The following is a 15,660-nucleotide window of genomic DNA, read 5'->3' on the forward strand; positions in this document are numbered from 1 at the left end:
CAGATTTCTTAGTAGTTTTTTTTTTTTTTTTTTTTTTTAAACCATAAAACAGTGAAGGGAAACCTAAGCGAGCAGTGACAGAAGCAGCTCTGGAAGCAGAAGCCTGCTGCTTCAGGATCCATGTTAGCATCCCACACAGTGGAGCTGTGCAGATACAGCAGCTTGTTTGGCATTAGTCTGGATGTCTCTGCATGCACCTCGTTTTGTGATAAAGATATATAATCCGTAAACATATTAAATCCCATCCCCTGTTAACATCAGATTGTTACTGTTGCCCTCACACTACAAACACCTCATGTGAAAATAGCAGGACGGAATTCCAACAACAAAAGAAGTTAATACCAGTAACAATAGGTTTGGAGGATTATGGTACGGAATGGCACGAACTGCCCCAGTTTCTAGCAATTTTGGTGAACCTTAAGGCTAAAACAGGCCTTGAAGAACACAGCTATCATCCCCTCCTGGACTTACTGCATGACAAAATCAATACCTGTGCTAATCTTGGATCTCTTGGTTAGGGATATGATTTTTCAGAGCCACTGCCCAGCAGGCACTTTCACTGTAATAAACTGCATAATCCTAACTCTGATTTTCTGGTTGTACTTGTAGTACCTCCTAGATACTTCTTTATTTTTTTAAGGATAAAGAAATGGAGGAAACGTGGTTACTGCTGAGTTTAAATTTAAAAGAGCCAATAAGCAAACAAACATGGTAACTCCAGGCCATGTGGGGTGGGGCAGGGAAGGAATACAAGCTACTTACCATTTTGGCAGAGTCTTTCCAGAAGAGCCCAGTAAACACCCTGTGGCCACATGGGTTAGCCGGACCTGACTCCGCAGGACTTTGATAAGCTTCCCGGGCTTTCTGCCCACCACTTCAATCCGCCAGAAGTCATTGGAGTCTCCTGTTCCATTCTATCATGGAAAAACACCATAGGAGAGAAAGAAGCAAACCTAACCAAAAGACATATGCAACTGAAACACTGCAAATACGAACTTCTGAAACTCCAGTGATGACAAAGCTAAACAAAAGAGCCCACACTATCATTGCTCAGACTTCACAGAAGAGATTCCCCATTAGAAACAGAGGATTCTACACATGAGCAACTACCACAGACATTTTTATCTTGCCAGCCTTTTTTTTTTCCCTTCAAATTCATTCTTGACTGTGGCTCAGAGTTACATTTCAAAACAGGGGTAACTTGGCTGCTTCACAGAAGGGGTTTAGGCAACAGCCTTTGGAAATTCAGCCCTCAAAGCAGATTTCATTTTCGTGATTCAAAATTCTGTCATCATTCTGTCAACAAAAGCCAGTTGTCTATGTGACAAGGCCAAATACACGGAATAATACTTGTCAGAGCAACTTCAGGGTTGCTCAGTTTGGCATTTATGGAGTTGAAGGCTGCCAAAGCTAGACTGACATTAAAGCTTACGTTATGTTCTTGTCTGTGTTCATATTAAATAGACCTTAAATAAGATAAGCTATTTTATACTAGACCAACTTCTCCTCTAATCCTGTAGATTTACAGCTACATCTACCACCCTGGCAAACAAACTAAGAGCAGAAATAAATCCCCCTGGCACAGTATGAACTCCCCCCAACCCAAACAGCTTTTGCTTTATCTTGCTATTCACTTACTATTCCATAGCCAGTGACCTGAAAATGCTTCCTTGTCAGGGGAGCCACATGCTGGTGACTGTGAAGATTTCTTGAAGTTCTGGAATTAAATTAAAAGTCAAACCTTGTTTGTTTTTTAAAATGTCTCAATCAATTTGTGATAAGATCTTTGGGTTAAGGCGTTCAGAGACAGCCACCAGCACTTTGACCACCGAATGGCAGAGCAAGATACAGCTCCGACAGTAGTGGGGCCACAGAGCAAAAGAGCTGCTTCCCACCATGCAACTCTGAGTTTACGCCACACTGGGCACTTTTAGTGAAGAAGGACACCATGAATAAATCCAGCCCTCAGGCCATAAACCACCACCTCCAAGTGGTAATCTACCACAGCTCGTAAATCAAAAACATTTACATGTAGGTGAAACTGCCCTGAGGTCCACACACACACACGCTTTTTTCCTTCTTATGAAAGGAGAAAGGTGGGACTGACAGTCCTGCTCTTGCAAGAAGCAAAACAAGATCCTGACCTCTCTACATTATCACTTTTACTTCTAAGGTAAATGACTGTACCTTTTGGTCAGATTTACTGAGGTAGGGGATCGTGGCCCCCATTACACCAGCCACAGATGGAGCCTCTCACTCCAGCAGGGACTGGTAGATGAGGCAACCAGAAAAGCAAGGCCATACCCTGGTCCGTTCTTACTCATATTATGAATCTCCCTCGCCAACAACACAGCTGCATCTTCCCCTCTCTGCCTTATCTGCACACAAAGCCTCTGCCCACACTTGATGAAATCTGTCTGCAAAGAGAGGAGAGCCACCTGCTGGATCTTTTCCCTAATGCTGCAGTTTTACCTCCCATTCTGCAGAATTCCCTTCCAACGTGTAAGTTAAGCAAGCCCAGTATTGCCAAACCAAGATTTTACCACTTTCATTTTTGTATACTTAGCAGTAAACCCCAAAGTTCAACGTATCATTTTTTAAGGTCTTCAAATCTTTTTGGAAGACTTACACAATGACTTGTGAATATGCAATACTGAACACAATAAGACATGATTTTCAGGCTCACAAATATAGAACTTCTGTTAAGAAATAAAAGCCGTGATAGCACAGAGCATTATGGCACTGTGACATTAGATGAGATGAAGATTAAATATCAAGTCACTAGGGCTCCCCTACGTCACCCTCATTTATTCATCACAAAGGCAAAAGCCAACATTTTCACTGAAAATGTCTCAGAGCTGATATTTATGTCATTTTTGTGCACAAAATGACAGAACATGGGTTTTGAATGGCTTCTTTGCAGGAGTTGCCTTTGCTATTGCACCTCACATAGTTGAACAAATCCCTGTGCCACTTAGGTAGGTACTGATAATGAAGCTGTATGGTTCTGTTAAAGGTTTCCCATTTTACAGACACACTTCAAAACAAACCAAAGAAGAAAACCTTCACAAAGCCCATATTGGCAATGCAGATGTACAGACACCTCTGCCACAGAACCAGCTTGTGCTGGCCTAACATTGTAGTCTTTGGCAGGCCAAATTGCCCTCCAGTTCTACTCAATCACTCAGTCTCTTCACATCCCAGAAATCATCCTTACTCTTTATGTTCCAGGCGAATAATATCTCCATGCCTCACAAACTCCACAGGGCTGGAGGGGTCTGACAGATCTGCTGGAGGAAGAAAACTAATCACACCAAAGCACTGACAAACAAATCAGGGTCTCAAGGTTTTTTGCGAACATTCATGCCTCAAGCAGACAATACAAGGCAAAATAGTTTGTGTAAGCTTGGTGTAAATCACTACTCTAGTTTAAAGAACAGCCCTGAGGGTTACTCTATAGAGTAACATGACCCAAAGCAGTACATAGAACCCTTAAATAAAGAGGATGCCTGGCTAGGCTAACTGAACTTCTTAACTAGATATCTACGTTTTAATTTCATGGACTATAAAATGACACTTGTAAGACTGTTTATAGTTTTGTAATATACAGGTTACTTGCATTTTTTTGTTGTTTAGAGTATTCCTTGTCAATTTATATATATATGTGCTGCAGGTGCAGAAAGGAAACTACCCTAGACCAAACATGCCTCAGCTACACTAATTGATATTCTAAATCAAGAGAATATCACCTTCAATAATCTACATTGTCCAAGGAAGCAACCATGCAAATCACTTGAACACCATGTATCAGAACATACCGGGAACCAGCTTCTCCAGGAGTCACAGCCATAATAACAGACTCCACAAAATATTAACTGAGCTCAGATTAATTTCCTCTCCGTTATTGGCAACCCAACCTGACTGAAAAGTTGTCAGTGCAACCTTCAGCCAAAAAAAGCTTAATTTATTTTTACTGTACATCCTGGAGAAAAAAAAAATTTAAAAATGGTAGATACAAATAGGGTTGATGAAGATGGAGTCAGATTCCCCTTGTTCTACCTCCTCCCCTCCTCTTATCTATGAAGGACACTTTGCCCTGGAGGGAACTCAACATATTTATGTTAACAACTGAAGCAGCAATTATAAAAGGCTCTTTACTGGTATTTGTTACCTGTATCTGAGTCATGTTTCTTTATAATCCACAGGTTATTCAAATCTTTATGTAAGTAGGCAGTGACCTAAAAGCACAGGATAAATTATTCTACCAAACAAGAATAAAGCTGGTGATAGCAAAGATGAATTTGCCAGCAAATCAAAGCCCCAAATTAATGCACTACTAACAGAGAAAACCAGGGAAAACCTGGGAAGACTTTTACAGCGTTTCACTCTAGAAAGCTATTTACTGACCACTGCTTAACCAAGATCCCACCCTTTACTCAGGGTCCAGCACATCCACCCTGGAGCACTAGAGCACTACACTTAATGGCAGTGCACATGCATCATGAGTAACTGCTTCCAGCCACACAGCTTGACTTTAGAGGTTCCTTCTACAACAACAGGGTATTGAAATCTGGACTTTTTGAATAGCCACTGACCAGTATGAGAAGGAAACAGCACTAGTATTGCTGGTAGAGATTTATGACAATGGACTGCTTATGACAACCATAATACTTTTGCCAAAAGATCGTAAGTCGGAAGGATTCAGGGATCAGCTGTTGAAGCAGTATTATTACCCGGCTAATCTTCACCAGCCTGCTCAGCCTCACACACAGTAACTGCTCTTATTGCTACCAAGAGCCGGGGAGATTATTGGGCCCAAGGGTGCTGCTGCAGGAGGTTACCTTCCCAGCAGGACAACTCTGCCCTCTTTGCTCACTCTCCCCTTCCAGCTGCAGAAGCAGCAAGCCCTACTCTCCAGGACCCAATCCCAACCCCGCACCTGTGCCTCCCACTCAGATGCAAGCAGACAGCCCAGCAGACGGGTGACTGAGGCAGAGCATACAGGAGTATTTTTGTGTGGGAAAAATGGGGAGTTGGAGATAAAATCTCTTACTTTGAGGTCATATCATCATCAGAGGAGGTGATGGAGGAAGCAAAGAGATCATAATCTTCATCTTTTCTTCCCCCAAATCTCCTCCAAGCTCTACACTCCCTTCCCCTCTCCATACTCCAAAAACCACCCAGTCCCCTAACTTGTCCCACCTTCTGGGTAGGGATCACAGGGTGGCAGGGAAGTCTCTACCTTGTCCCATTTACTCTCAAGGAAACTCTCATCAGGATCCTCCAAACCCCCCTTGCTTGCTTTCACTCTCAGGAAGCATGCTCTGCACTTTAATTTGGCCTATCCTCGAACAAGTTTTGGTATTATGTCTCCACATTCAGTAATAAACATCAATGTTGCATGACAGTATTAGAATTTTTAGTTGACAAGAACAGGAGAAGATGATTAATTAAAAAAATGTTTTTGAAAACCTCCTCCTCATAGCAGAGGCTTCATGGAGTTAAGAACAAACACTTGTTTTTCTTTGGAAACTTTCAAGGAGTTCAGAACAATTTTTAGACACTAACAAGCAAACTGCAGAGATTATCTTGGGAAGGCTGCAGAAGCTGCAAAGATTTGTGAAGCTTAATGATGATAAACAAAAATAAGAAATGCACTTAATTTCTCTAAAACTTAATTAGCAATAGTAATATGGTTTCTGATTTATACTTTTTTTTTATACTCAATTTACTGGTTTATCACTTAAATATAAGCCCTTAGAGAGCTCAGCTAAGCACTTTTCATTATGGCTAATGAATGGCTTACAAATATACAGATAACCAATTTAATGAACAAAGCCTTACAAATTCCCTGCTGACAGATGAGGAAAGCAAGGCACAAGAGGAAGTAATTCACATTAAGGTCACAGAGCCCATGGCAGGAATGAAAACAGGAGATAGGAGTGCTGGGTGTTGTTGATTTTAACATACAGCAACAAAACCTATAAGGGAAAGTAATAGATTTGTTTTAAACCTAAGTTTTACTGCCTTCCCTGAGGTAACAACAGCACTTCCATTACAGAACATTATTTTAAAGTCCTCATGGCCACTGTCTACAGAGGATGGTCTTGCTACTGCAATAAAGTTTTGTTACTGCAAGTCACCTCTTTGGTGCAAGCTGGTGGGCTCTCAAGCATCCTTCTTACTCAGCATCCTTTTTACTCAAGATTTTAAGTACCCAGCTGTGGCACCGAGAGGATAACAGGTGCTGAGCAAATACATAGCTCCTGTCACAGTGACAAATAACGTTAAGTGCAACGGGAATGAGTAGATGGTTGTAGTCAGAGGCAGGGCACTAACCTGCTGCTGGCGAGCCCCTACGCCCTCTGGGTAGAGGTGCCAGTGGGAGTGAAGGTATCCCCCTGCCATCCGAAGGTTCTTCATCGTGACCACAGATCCATATGCCAAATCTAAACAGGAAGGAACAAGAGAAAAAAGCATAAGGCAGCTCTCCTATAAATGTCCCCCACAGCCAGCCTGTGATGCTCTGATTAGGCATGTATAGTCCTACTTTGTTTTGATGAAAGCTCGCTTCCTGAGCTGTCCAAACAGCTCATTGCAAGCTTATCTTCCATCACTATCCACTATTCAGTAAAACTGTTACACAATATTTGAACCTTTTAAAATTCTCCCAGCCAGTTATAGCATAAACAGAAGTGCTAGGTTAACTGTATGCAATTTCCATAGAGAAAGGATTGAGAAACCTTTCCGTAAGCATAGATGGTCAAATTAAAACAATCAATTTTGAAAAGCACGTGACTAGTTTGAAGCACTCCATCCTCCAACCCCTACAGCAACACAAGAAGAAAGGGAGGCAAGCTCAGGCAGCTATCAGCTGGTACTCTGCCTTAATACAACTTTCTTCCTTCACAACCTCCAACACAAGTGGATCACCTGGGAGAATGGACCTGATGATCTCCCAGTAGCAGCTCTGGAGCAAGGACAAGTCTTTTTGTTGTCTAAAGCAACGCTGAAGGCCAACAAAAGAACAGGGAGCAGCTGCATGCATACAACACTGTCAAATCCCTCAAAATGGTGCCTTTCCCTCAAGAAGTAATATGAGGACACAGCTAGTGACCGTGCACCAAGCACAATCTAATTTTCAGCCCTTTTCTTTTCTGCTGATAAATAAAACCATACTGAGGAACAGCATGGACCTGACCATGACCACAAAGGAATGATCTGCACTGATTCACAAGTGATGTTATTTTTAATTAAACCCCCAAGTATATTGACAATACTCAGAGCATTTTACTCCCTGGGGCACTCACGCTCTGGAACAGAGACGTTGTGAAGATTGTTCCCGATCAGCTGGGACTGAAAGGCAGAACTGAAGAAACCGTCCCCGGGACCACTACAAAATAGAGCAAAGAACACGTCAATTTGAAATCTGGCAAAACAAGCATACAAAACTATCATGCACTACCAATTTGTTTTTACAGAAGGAAAATGAAAAAAAAAAAAAAAAAAAGGAAAAAAGACAAAACCAGATGGCCTCAGGAGAAGACTGACGGGATTTGCCTTAGATGCACCTCTAATGCTGTGAATCACAACAGATAGGCGATACACACATTCTTGCAAGAAATTGCCCAGAGTCAGAAGGACTTGAGAACACAAAGATGTATGCCTTCTGGCACCATTAACCATCTTTGGAGGTGTTCTTCTAACAAATAAATTGACTCACTGTCGGCTCAGATATAACAAAGTCTGTCCCTGTGGCTCTTGAAGTCTCATATCCACTAATAGGTTAGAGGTAAAATCAGCTGACTTAACTGAAAATATAATAAATTTAATTTTATATTCTCTTTAATGGTGAAATGCTTTATTAATCTCATCTCTTAACATTAGCATGTGGGAAAGCATTACATATTTTATTGCTGTTGTGCTCCTTCCACATAAAAAGCATTCCTTAGTTGTAGACATTTAGAGTAGTCTTTGGGCACACTTACTAGACATTTTTAATCACAGTCAAAGCTTTTTTCAGGAATGCGATGCCTTTTTTTTTTTTTTTTTTTATAGTTACAAAAAGGAATGGAGTTGAGACATTTTCAGGTCCAGGAAAGAAACGGAAGAAAAAAAGATAGAGAGTTTGGTCAGGATCCTTCCTTGGCACATCAAAGCCTCAAGCTCAAATTCTGTTTCCCTGCCAGCTCAGCCAGAGCCTTTCTCTAAGAACAATGCAGGAGTCTGGGAAGGGAATTAAACAAAGACACAGCTTGTGGCTGTGCTTCTGATGCTGAAAATGGAGAAATCCATAATCAATGTCTTTAATTCACAGCATAGACAAATGATTTTTCTACTGGAAAAAAAAAATAATAATAAAATACCTTTTATTTAACACTGTAAAATGAACAGCAAACATGGTCGTGTAGAGGGCAAGCGGGAGCAGGATGAGGCAGAGTACACGAGCCAGTAAATGCTTCCCAAACATGACCTGTAATAAACACAACCTGGATCAAACAGCGTAGCTACAGACAACTCCACTACATACTCTGCAGGACCCTGAGTAGCAGTCTGCCATGCACACATGCGCAGCAGGCTGCAGAATTACCTCAAAGAGGCCTAGAGAAAGGTAAAAGCTTGGGCAGAGTTTGCTGTGCATCTCAAAAATGAGGAACTGTGGTAACCTTGAAATTTCAGGCTCTTGGAGGGAAGATAAAAAAGACAATGGGACATTTTAATTTCCCCAATTACTGAATATCCCTAACTTTAGGGAAGGAGGCTGGGCAGCTCCCATTGACAAGACTTTGAAAACAAGAACCTTAACCTGTTTACCAAGGACCTTAACCTGTTTACCAGTGGTACACAACTTGACATAAAATCACAGCAAGGAAATGGCTTTTAGAACAGCAATCCTTAAAGGTAAGCAAAAGGGAAAATGAAAACATGATTGCACAAGCTTCTAGATACGCCACTCCCAACAAGTGCAGATGTGGATGCAGTGAGGGCTAGATATGCTTCATTCACAGGAACCAGCTCACTTAGCAAAGATAGTATAATACTGCAACTTCTTTTGATGCTCCTCAGACAGCAGTTACAGAAAAGTCAGCAGCAAATCCTCTGAGCGTTTCAGCTGCCTCAACACAAAAGCAGAGCACTTGATTTAAAACACTGGGAGAGGTCGCTCGTACACAGGTGGCCAATATGTGGTTGCACATTCACATCTTCCTGACACTGCAGGTAACAGAGCACATAATATAAAGCACACAATGGGTAATAAATAGCTGTGGGAGGAGAAAATAGCTTAAACAGCAAAAATTGTTGCTAAATGTCCACATCTAACTACAAAGCTGATAAGGGCAAACACACTATCTTCCTTTTTCTTCCTATCACACAATCATTAAGCTAATCATTTTCCATCCGTTAATACCAGAGCCAAAGATTTCAGAAGTAACAGGGAAAGAGAAATGGTCTAAAATTTTGGGTGGACCCGTGCGGTGCCAGGAGTTGGACTTGATGATCCTTATGGGTCCCTTCCAACTCAGGATATTCTATGATTCCATGAGCTGAGCATTTTACAAAACAAAGAACCTACTGAAGTCAACAAAAGAGGCAGTTGTTCAGCCCAGGTTCTTGAGCAGAACATTTGATAACCACTGGACACTTGGAAAAACGCCGACTGATGGCACATAACCACATTTCTGTAGCACAGCACCATATGAGCTAACCTCCAGTTCCCCAGTCAAAATGACTGAAATATGCTTTGATCTGTGTGAAAAAGATTTGTACAACTACAGACGTCAATGCAAAGGCCAAAAAGAAAATGCACATGAAGGACAACACCAAGCAAAACAGAAGAGCGGTCCAAGTTAAGCTGAGAATTCTAGCAATCAAATTAGCCTCCAAAACCCTTCATGTAAATAATCATGAAGAGTTTCCTAACAAATGCAGAGAGAAATTATTCAGGCTTTGTGGGTTTGATCCTCGCTTTTTTTCCCCCCCTCTCTCTTCACAAGCACTACAACTGCCAAATATTTTGTTATTCAGAAAGCATCTACCTTCTGGAGTAAATTTCTTTACATATTCTAACACTCAGGGGCTTGCTGCCTTTGCTGCCAGCAGCAGAAATGAAATCACTGTGCAGCCGTCTGCTGGCAGAAAGCTTAGACATGATGGATTTGTTCCATTTCAAATGCAATTAACTGACTCTGCTCAAGAAGCGCTTCTCCGGAGCCGGAACATTGCATCTTTGCAGCCCATGTTGATCCACATTAATCAGAGAAAACAGATCACACAGCAGGAATAGAAAAAGTCCCCCAAGTCCCCCACTGTTTATGATAAGGGCAAAAGCAGTAAGTGAAAGAAACAGGATTTTTAAGTTTCAGAAGAGGCTGAGACAAGAGGAGAACTGCACATCTCTTAAAAAGCGTGCTTGAAGAATTACTATTTTTTTCCTGCTGGTTGCCAGATAGCAAATGGGATATCAAGATAGTTCTCAGATTTCACAGCCCACAGACACAAAATGCAATAGATTAGAACAGGGCACCTAAATACACTAGGGATTTCTTAGAACTCACAGGAACTAAGTGGTGTGAAATCAAGCAGCCTACAGCTCCCTCCATCCTCAGGACGGGCTACAGAGACTGCATGTTACAGAGCTTGCCTATGGCTCCTGATGGACTACAGCATGCTACTGCCATGCAGCCGAGGCTGCTGCACTCCCATGAAGCCTGAGCTTGCTCTGCTTATGTAAACCAGGCACTGCACGACATGCCTGTCTGCCAGGTAGCACGTACTCCTCAGAAGGTCACATAACAGCACTGGAAATCTTGCTTTGGGCCGTTGTACAGCCATTGCCAATGAGCATTTTCAGCCTAAACTGAAATAAAATCCATCCAACTGGAAAGGCAATAGTTTCTCTCAGGAAAAAGCCACAACCTTTTTTTGTGCTCCTATGAGATACATATCCTGTTGTAGTATGTTTCCTAAAAACGTACAGCAATAATTTTTCCATTGTAACTTTCACCTTTAATCTTCATCATCTACCTCAGGTGCCTGTTTGCTGCAGACAGAGCATCGCTGTTTGCTTCCACGGTTGTCAAAAACTAGGAGACTTACAAAGGCAAAAGAATGTAAAACAAAAGAAACCCTTAGCATAAAGAGAAGTTTTTGACACTCACCAGTGACAGGCTGAGGTTCCCCAGCAAGTCCCACAGATCATAGATTGTGTTCAGACCAACCAAGAGGACTACAAAGAGGCCAACAAACTTTACCCCCATTGCTCCAGCAAGGTTCACCCCAGTCAGGCTCAGCCAGAACCACCAGGAGGCAGAAAACGGCCTGCGGGACAGACAGAGCAGGTCAGAGAGTAAATGATGGCTACAGGAATGGAAAGCTGTGATCAGGAAAACACACACCAGATCACCACCCTGCAAAGTTACATTCCATCTTCTTCCCAGGAGCCCATGAGGAATAGGAAGAAATGTTTTTCTTTAATTTTAGAACAATGGAAAGATATACTTGATACACCTTTCACACAAGCCCATCACTTAAGCCTAGGCAGCCCTCTATCTCCCCTTTCAGAGAGGGAACACAGACACAGGTATAAGCTGAAATACTAGTTTAAAGAAAATCCCACATGTGTAAAGTCTGAAGATTAGGACTTTTGCTGCATAAAGATGCAAGCTTACATCACTCAGAACGCTAAGGACACAGTGGAAGACAGAACAAATAGAGCTACCACTTTCGGTAAAGCAGAAAGGCCACAGTGGAGAACATCTATCCAAAAAAAAAAAAAAAAAAAAAACAAACAAAAGCTGCAGCAAAAAGCAATAAAATTACAAACTAAACTAAAACTGAACCATAGAGAAAAGATGAGAGAAGATGACAGGAAATTTAAAAGCTTTTCACTGCTCACTCCTGATGCCTTGATAGTTGCATTTTGACTAAAAATCCCTGTGCCCTGCTAAACAACACAATAGAGCTGGCTTTTAATTGACATAAGATGAACTAGTTGGAGCTAATCCTGTTTTCCAAGACATGAGAGACAAGTTCGGGTCAAGGCACACAGAGCTACATCGCGAGCTGATCAAACCCTGCCCTACACCTCAGTGCCTGCACTCCCTAGGGGATGTGTTGTAGATGGGGACAGCCCTAGATGGCCTTACTTGGTGCTGCAGGCTGTGTTTCAGCCACGTGTGCTGCAATCATGCTAAGACTTATATGAGCAGTACTTAAATATTGCATGAAACAAAAAATGCTCATATCTAACACTATATTCTAAGCTTTTATGCCTTCGAATTCTGGATGTATTATGCAGTAAGTTCTCTCTACAACACAGGCACAAAGAAGCTTTCTGACATATCCAGACTCCTATAAATCATCACTCCCCTCTCAGCAAGTCTACAGCAAACATCTTGAGCAATTTAACTGCTTTATTCAGAAACATCCTGGCTCTATTTCCCTTAAATTTTTGGTACCAATTTCCTTAAACACAACAAATGTCAGTCTTTGCCTTGACTAGCAGGATTTTCTAAATGCTCACAGGATTACAGTCACTGTTAAGCTGTGTTTCTGTGTTCTGGAGACAAAGCGACTGTGTCAAAATGGCATATTAATATTTTTGCCATTAAGGAGCAAAGCTTTAAACAGGCTATAAACATCTTTCATTCCTATGTTTCTAACCTACAACGCCCTATACCACATTCTTTCCTGCCAAGGATTTTTAAAAGCTTTAGCATTCATTTTCAAGATTTGCAGTTCCATGAACTATTTCTGCTGAAGTTTCCTTTCCCTGCAAAAACGATCTATTTAAGTTTCCGTCCTTGCCTACTGTAGCCATGATACTTTCCTCCCTTGTTTCACAGTTTTATCTCCCCTACCACAAGCCATTTTCACCTCCAAGTTTCCTGAAACAATCTGATCTCAGCCATTCACCCAGACTATCAAGTGTCAGACACATTCTAGGACTTTATTCATGTAAAAGTTGAGTACCAATAGCTTAAAAACAAAACAAACAAAAAAATCACTTTATCTTACCTATCTGCACAGGCGTTACATTTCACCATACTCAGAACAGCTCCCATCAGGAAGAACATCAGAATGGGGTCCAGCAGAATATACTGGGACAAAGTAATACAGCCCGTATCTGCAGAGAGACACAGATGTCAGAAATGGGACTGCCAATTAAAAATCGTCATATAAAACAGAGTAACTTGGCTTCTGAAAGCCTCTCTCATTAAGCACAGTATCCTGCAAGGTAAGTCATGATGATCCAGAAATGAAGCCCTCTGAACAATTAACCTGTTCGATTTTGCTGTAGCAGCAACACCTACCAAAAATAAGGATGCAAGCTGTGAGTAAGGCTGCTGGCAGCGACTTGGACAGTTCCAGCACCGTGAGGTAGGCGAAGGGAACCAGGCAGGAGCCAAGGAACGCACAGAACTGCGGGAAAAGATTATGGGAGAAGTTATACCTCTCGCCAAGGTGAACACAAACACACACAACCCCTTTCCCTTCCTTCATGCTATATACCCACCAATTACAGGGGGTGCTGCAGTTACTGAACTGACTCAGATCATCAGAAAAAGCTGAATGCTCAAAGATACCATGCAGAGAACAGCTGCTTACTCTGCTCTGTCTCTAGAGGTGTCAGCAACAACAGTTAGTCATTCTCTTTCTAGACTACACCAGGTATCGATAAAAACATATGTCAAGTAGACACATTACACATCCATCAGGCTCAACTCATTTTAACAAGATATTAGCATATGAAATCTAAGAACAGAATATATTGTATCTTACATCTTTAGCAGACCAATATCACCTCCTCTTCTCAAATGAGAGCGAGAGTAGTTGGAGGACGAAGAACAGATCAACACAAAAGAAAGCAGCATCACAATGAAATTCTCCCTCTTTAGCACTTCTCCCACTTCAGACTCAGGGCAACAGAGCTACAAATTGCTGGAGACTTGGAAAGTAAACCAAGAAAACAGACCTTCCTGTTTTCATCCTTCTTTCTAGGCACCAGCAACTGGCAACTTTCGTCTTTTGACCTGTGTTATCTGCTGCCAGGTTTATGGCTCTAGGTCTTCCTGGGTAACAGCAGAGCCATAGTTTCAGGTAGAATACCACTGAACAGTAATTCCTGCCATCAGCTCATTCAGCTCAGTGTCACTGGAGGTGGCAGCAAATGATCCTGGCTTTCCTGAAATCCCTGGTATCTTAGCCAGCAGGGACTCCAGCAGAATAGCCAGGCACGACAGGGTGAGGAGAAGCCCAAGCTCAGCAACAATCCCCTTGTAGGACAGGCAATATATCCCTCCTACTCAGGAGTCTAGTCCCTCTAATTAGTAGCAAGAGATTCCCTCGAGAATCACCTCTCTTTTTCACCCGGCCTGTCACAGCTAGACGCCAGGACTTATTCACAATACAGCCACCAACACTTTTCTAAGGAGCTTAGAGACAAGGCACAAGGCTAAAGAGACCTCTGACCTAATCCACTAAAGCTGCTCTGAAGACGTAATACTCTTACTGAAAAGCACAGGAGAGCTAAAAAGCTTGATACTAGCCTGTAACGCCTTACCCCTCTCATTCCCATGTAGTTGTGCTGTTCGTATCTGTCTCCTGGCTTTTGGAATGGAAATGTGCCATCATATCCACTAAGGTAGCCAGCAAGTCCAATCAGCATCTGCAGAAACAAATAAAAAAGTGAAAAAAACGTTCAGGGAATCACACTGGAGGGAGAATCCAAACCAGCAGTTGTTAAGATTTGCATACAAGCCAAGTTTGATTCATGTGATAACAACTGAATTCAGACACATCTCCAAACAACAGTTTCTGTACAGAATCCATAGCATCCATGTTGCCCTTGTCTAAAAGCAACATCAGAAGGGCTCATAAGGACTTTGGCTGACTCTAAGTACAACTGCAGGCTCAGGAGAAGTAACCACATGTGGGATTTATCAGAGAGAATTCTGTCTCCACAGATTATCCCCTAGCTCCCTATTCCCACAGTTTAAGGGGGTTCAGACTGAAAGAAAGACAACCTGAGGTAGAAGGAACCATCATCAACACTGCACAAAACTTCCTTTGCTGCTAGAACAAGTTCTTCTGTTCCTGAACAGCAGCTCAGGGCTCTCAAGGCCCTTTGTGGTAGGCACCTGATTTGCACACAGGCTGTCAGAAACTGGCTCCTCTGATCTGTACGCCCTGATTAGACACCCCTCCAGACCACACAGGTCTCACATTCATCTTTTAACTTCCATCTGCCTGAGCCTTTCCAACACCCAACAGGCAACACAGTTTTGCTTTCCCATCCTCGAAGCATTTTCCCAGAGAAGAAAAGCTGCAAGCTGAAACTCTGAATGCAAAACGCTAATACCATGACACCAGCAGCTTGGGGGCCGCTGCCATTTGGCCAGGGGGGAGGGGAGGGGAGGGGAAGGGGAGGGGAGGGGAGGGTGCTGTGGGCTCCCCCCGCCTCCTGAACGCAGCGGGGCCGTTTACCTTCCCCAGCGGAGGGTGGACATCGAAGAAGAAGGTCCGGTTGATGTAGTAGCTCCCCATCTTCCCGAAGTGGGTTTCATCCCAACTGGAAAAGACAGACACAACACACAACCCTGAAGACAAAAACACCCAGGGAGGTCCTTTATTCCCCGTACTTTTTAATCTTACAGGGGG

At 42.4% G+C, this 15,660-nt stretch overlaps 1 protein-coding gene across 4 annotated transcripts in view; it reads right to left on the bottom strand.

Moving 5' to 3' along the window:
- POMT2 (protein O-mannosyltransferase 2) overlaps positions 1-15,660 on the bottom strand; it is a 29,703-nt gene that overhangs the window by 13,685 nt on the left and 358 nt on the right. For 2 of the 4 annotated variants that reach the window (XR_014317583.1, XM_082761256.1), the window contains exons 2-13: positions 15,487-15,571; positions 14,564-14,668; positions 13,314-13,422; positions 13,018-13,126; positions 11,160-11,319; positions 8,367-8,473; positions 7,311-7,393; positions 6,340-6,449; positions 4,172-4,238; positions 3,218-3,290; positions 1,639-1,717; positions 763-914 (exon numbers count right to left, since the gene is read on the bottom strand). Coding sequence is in view for 3 of the 4 variants with exons in the window: in XM_082761256.1 (XP_082617382.1) it covers positions 763-914; positions 1,639-1,717; positions 3,218-3,290; positions 4,172-4,238; positions 6,340-6,449; positions 7,311-7,393; positions 8,367-8,473; positions 11,160-11,319; positions 13,018-13,126; positions 13,314-13,422; positions 14,564-14,668; positions 15,487-15,571 (1,239 nt within the window). In the remaining variant the exon portion in view is untranslated. The remainder of the gene's footprint in view (positions 1-762; positions 915-1,638; positions 1,718-3,217; positions 3,291-4,171; positions 4,239-6,339; positions 6,450-7,310; positions 7,394-8,366; positions 8,474-11,159; positions 11,320-13,017; positions 13,127-13,313; positions 13,423-14,563; positions 14,669-15,486; positions 15,572-15,660) is intronic. The other 2 variants (XM_082761258.1, XM_082761257.1) reach the window with 2 other exon arrangements.

Source organism: Aythya marila (assembly GCF_965140915.1).
Source record: "Aythya marila genome assembly, chromosome: 5".
Taxonomy (NCBI): Eukaryota; Metazoa; Chordata; class Aves; order Anseriformes; family Anatidae; genus Aythya; species Aythya marila.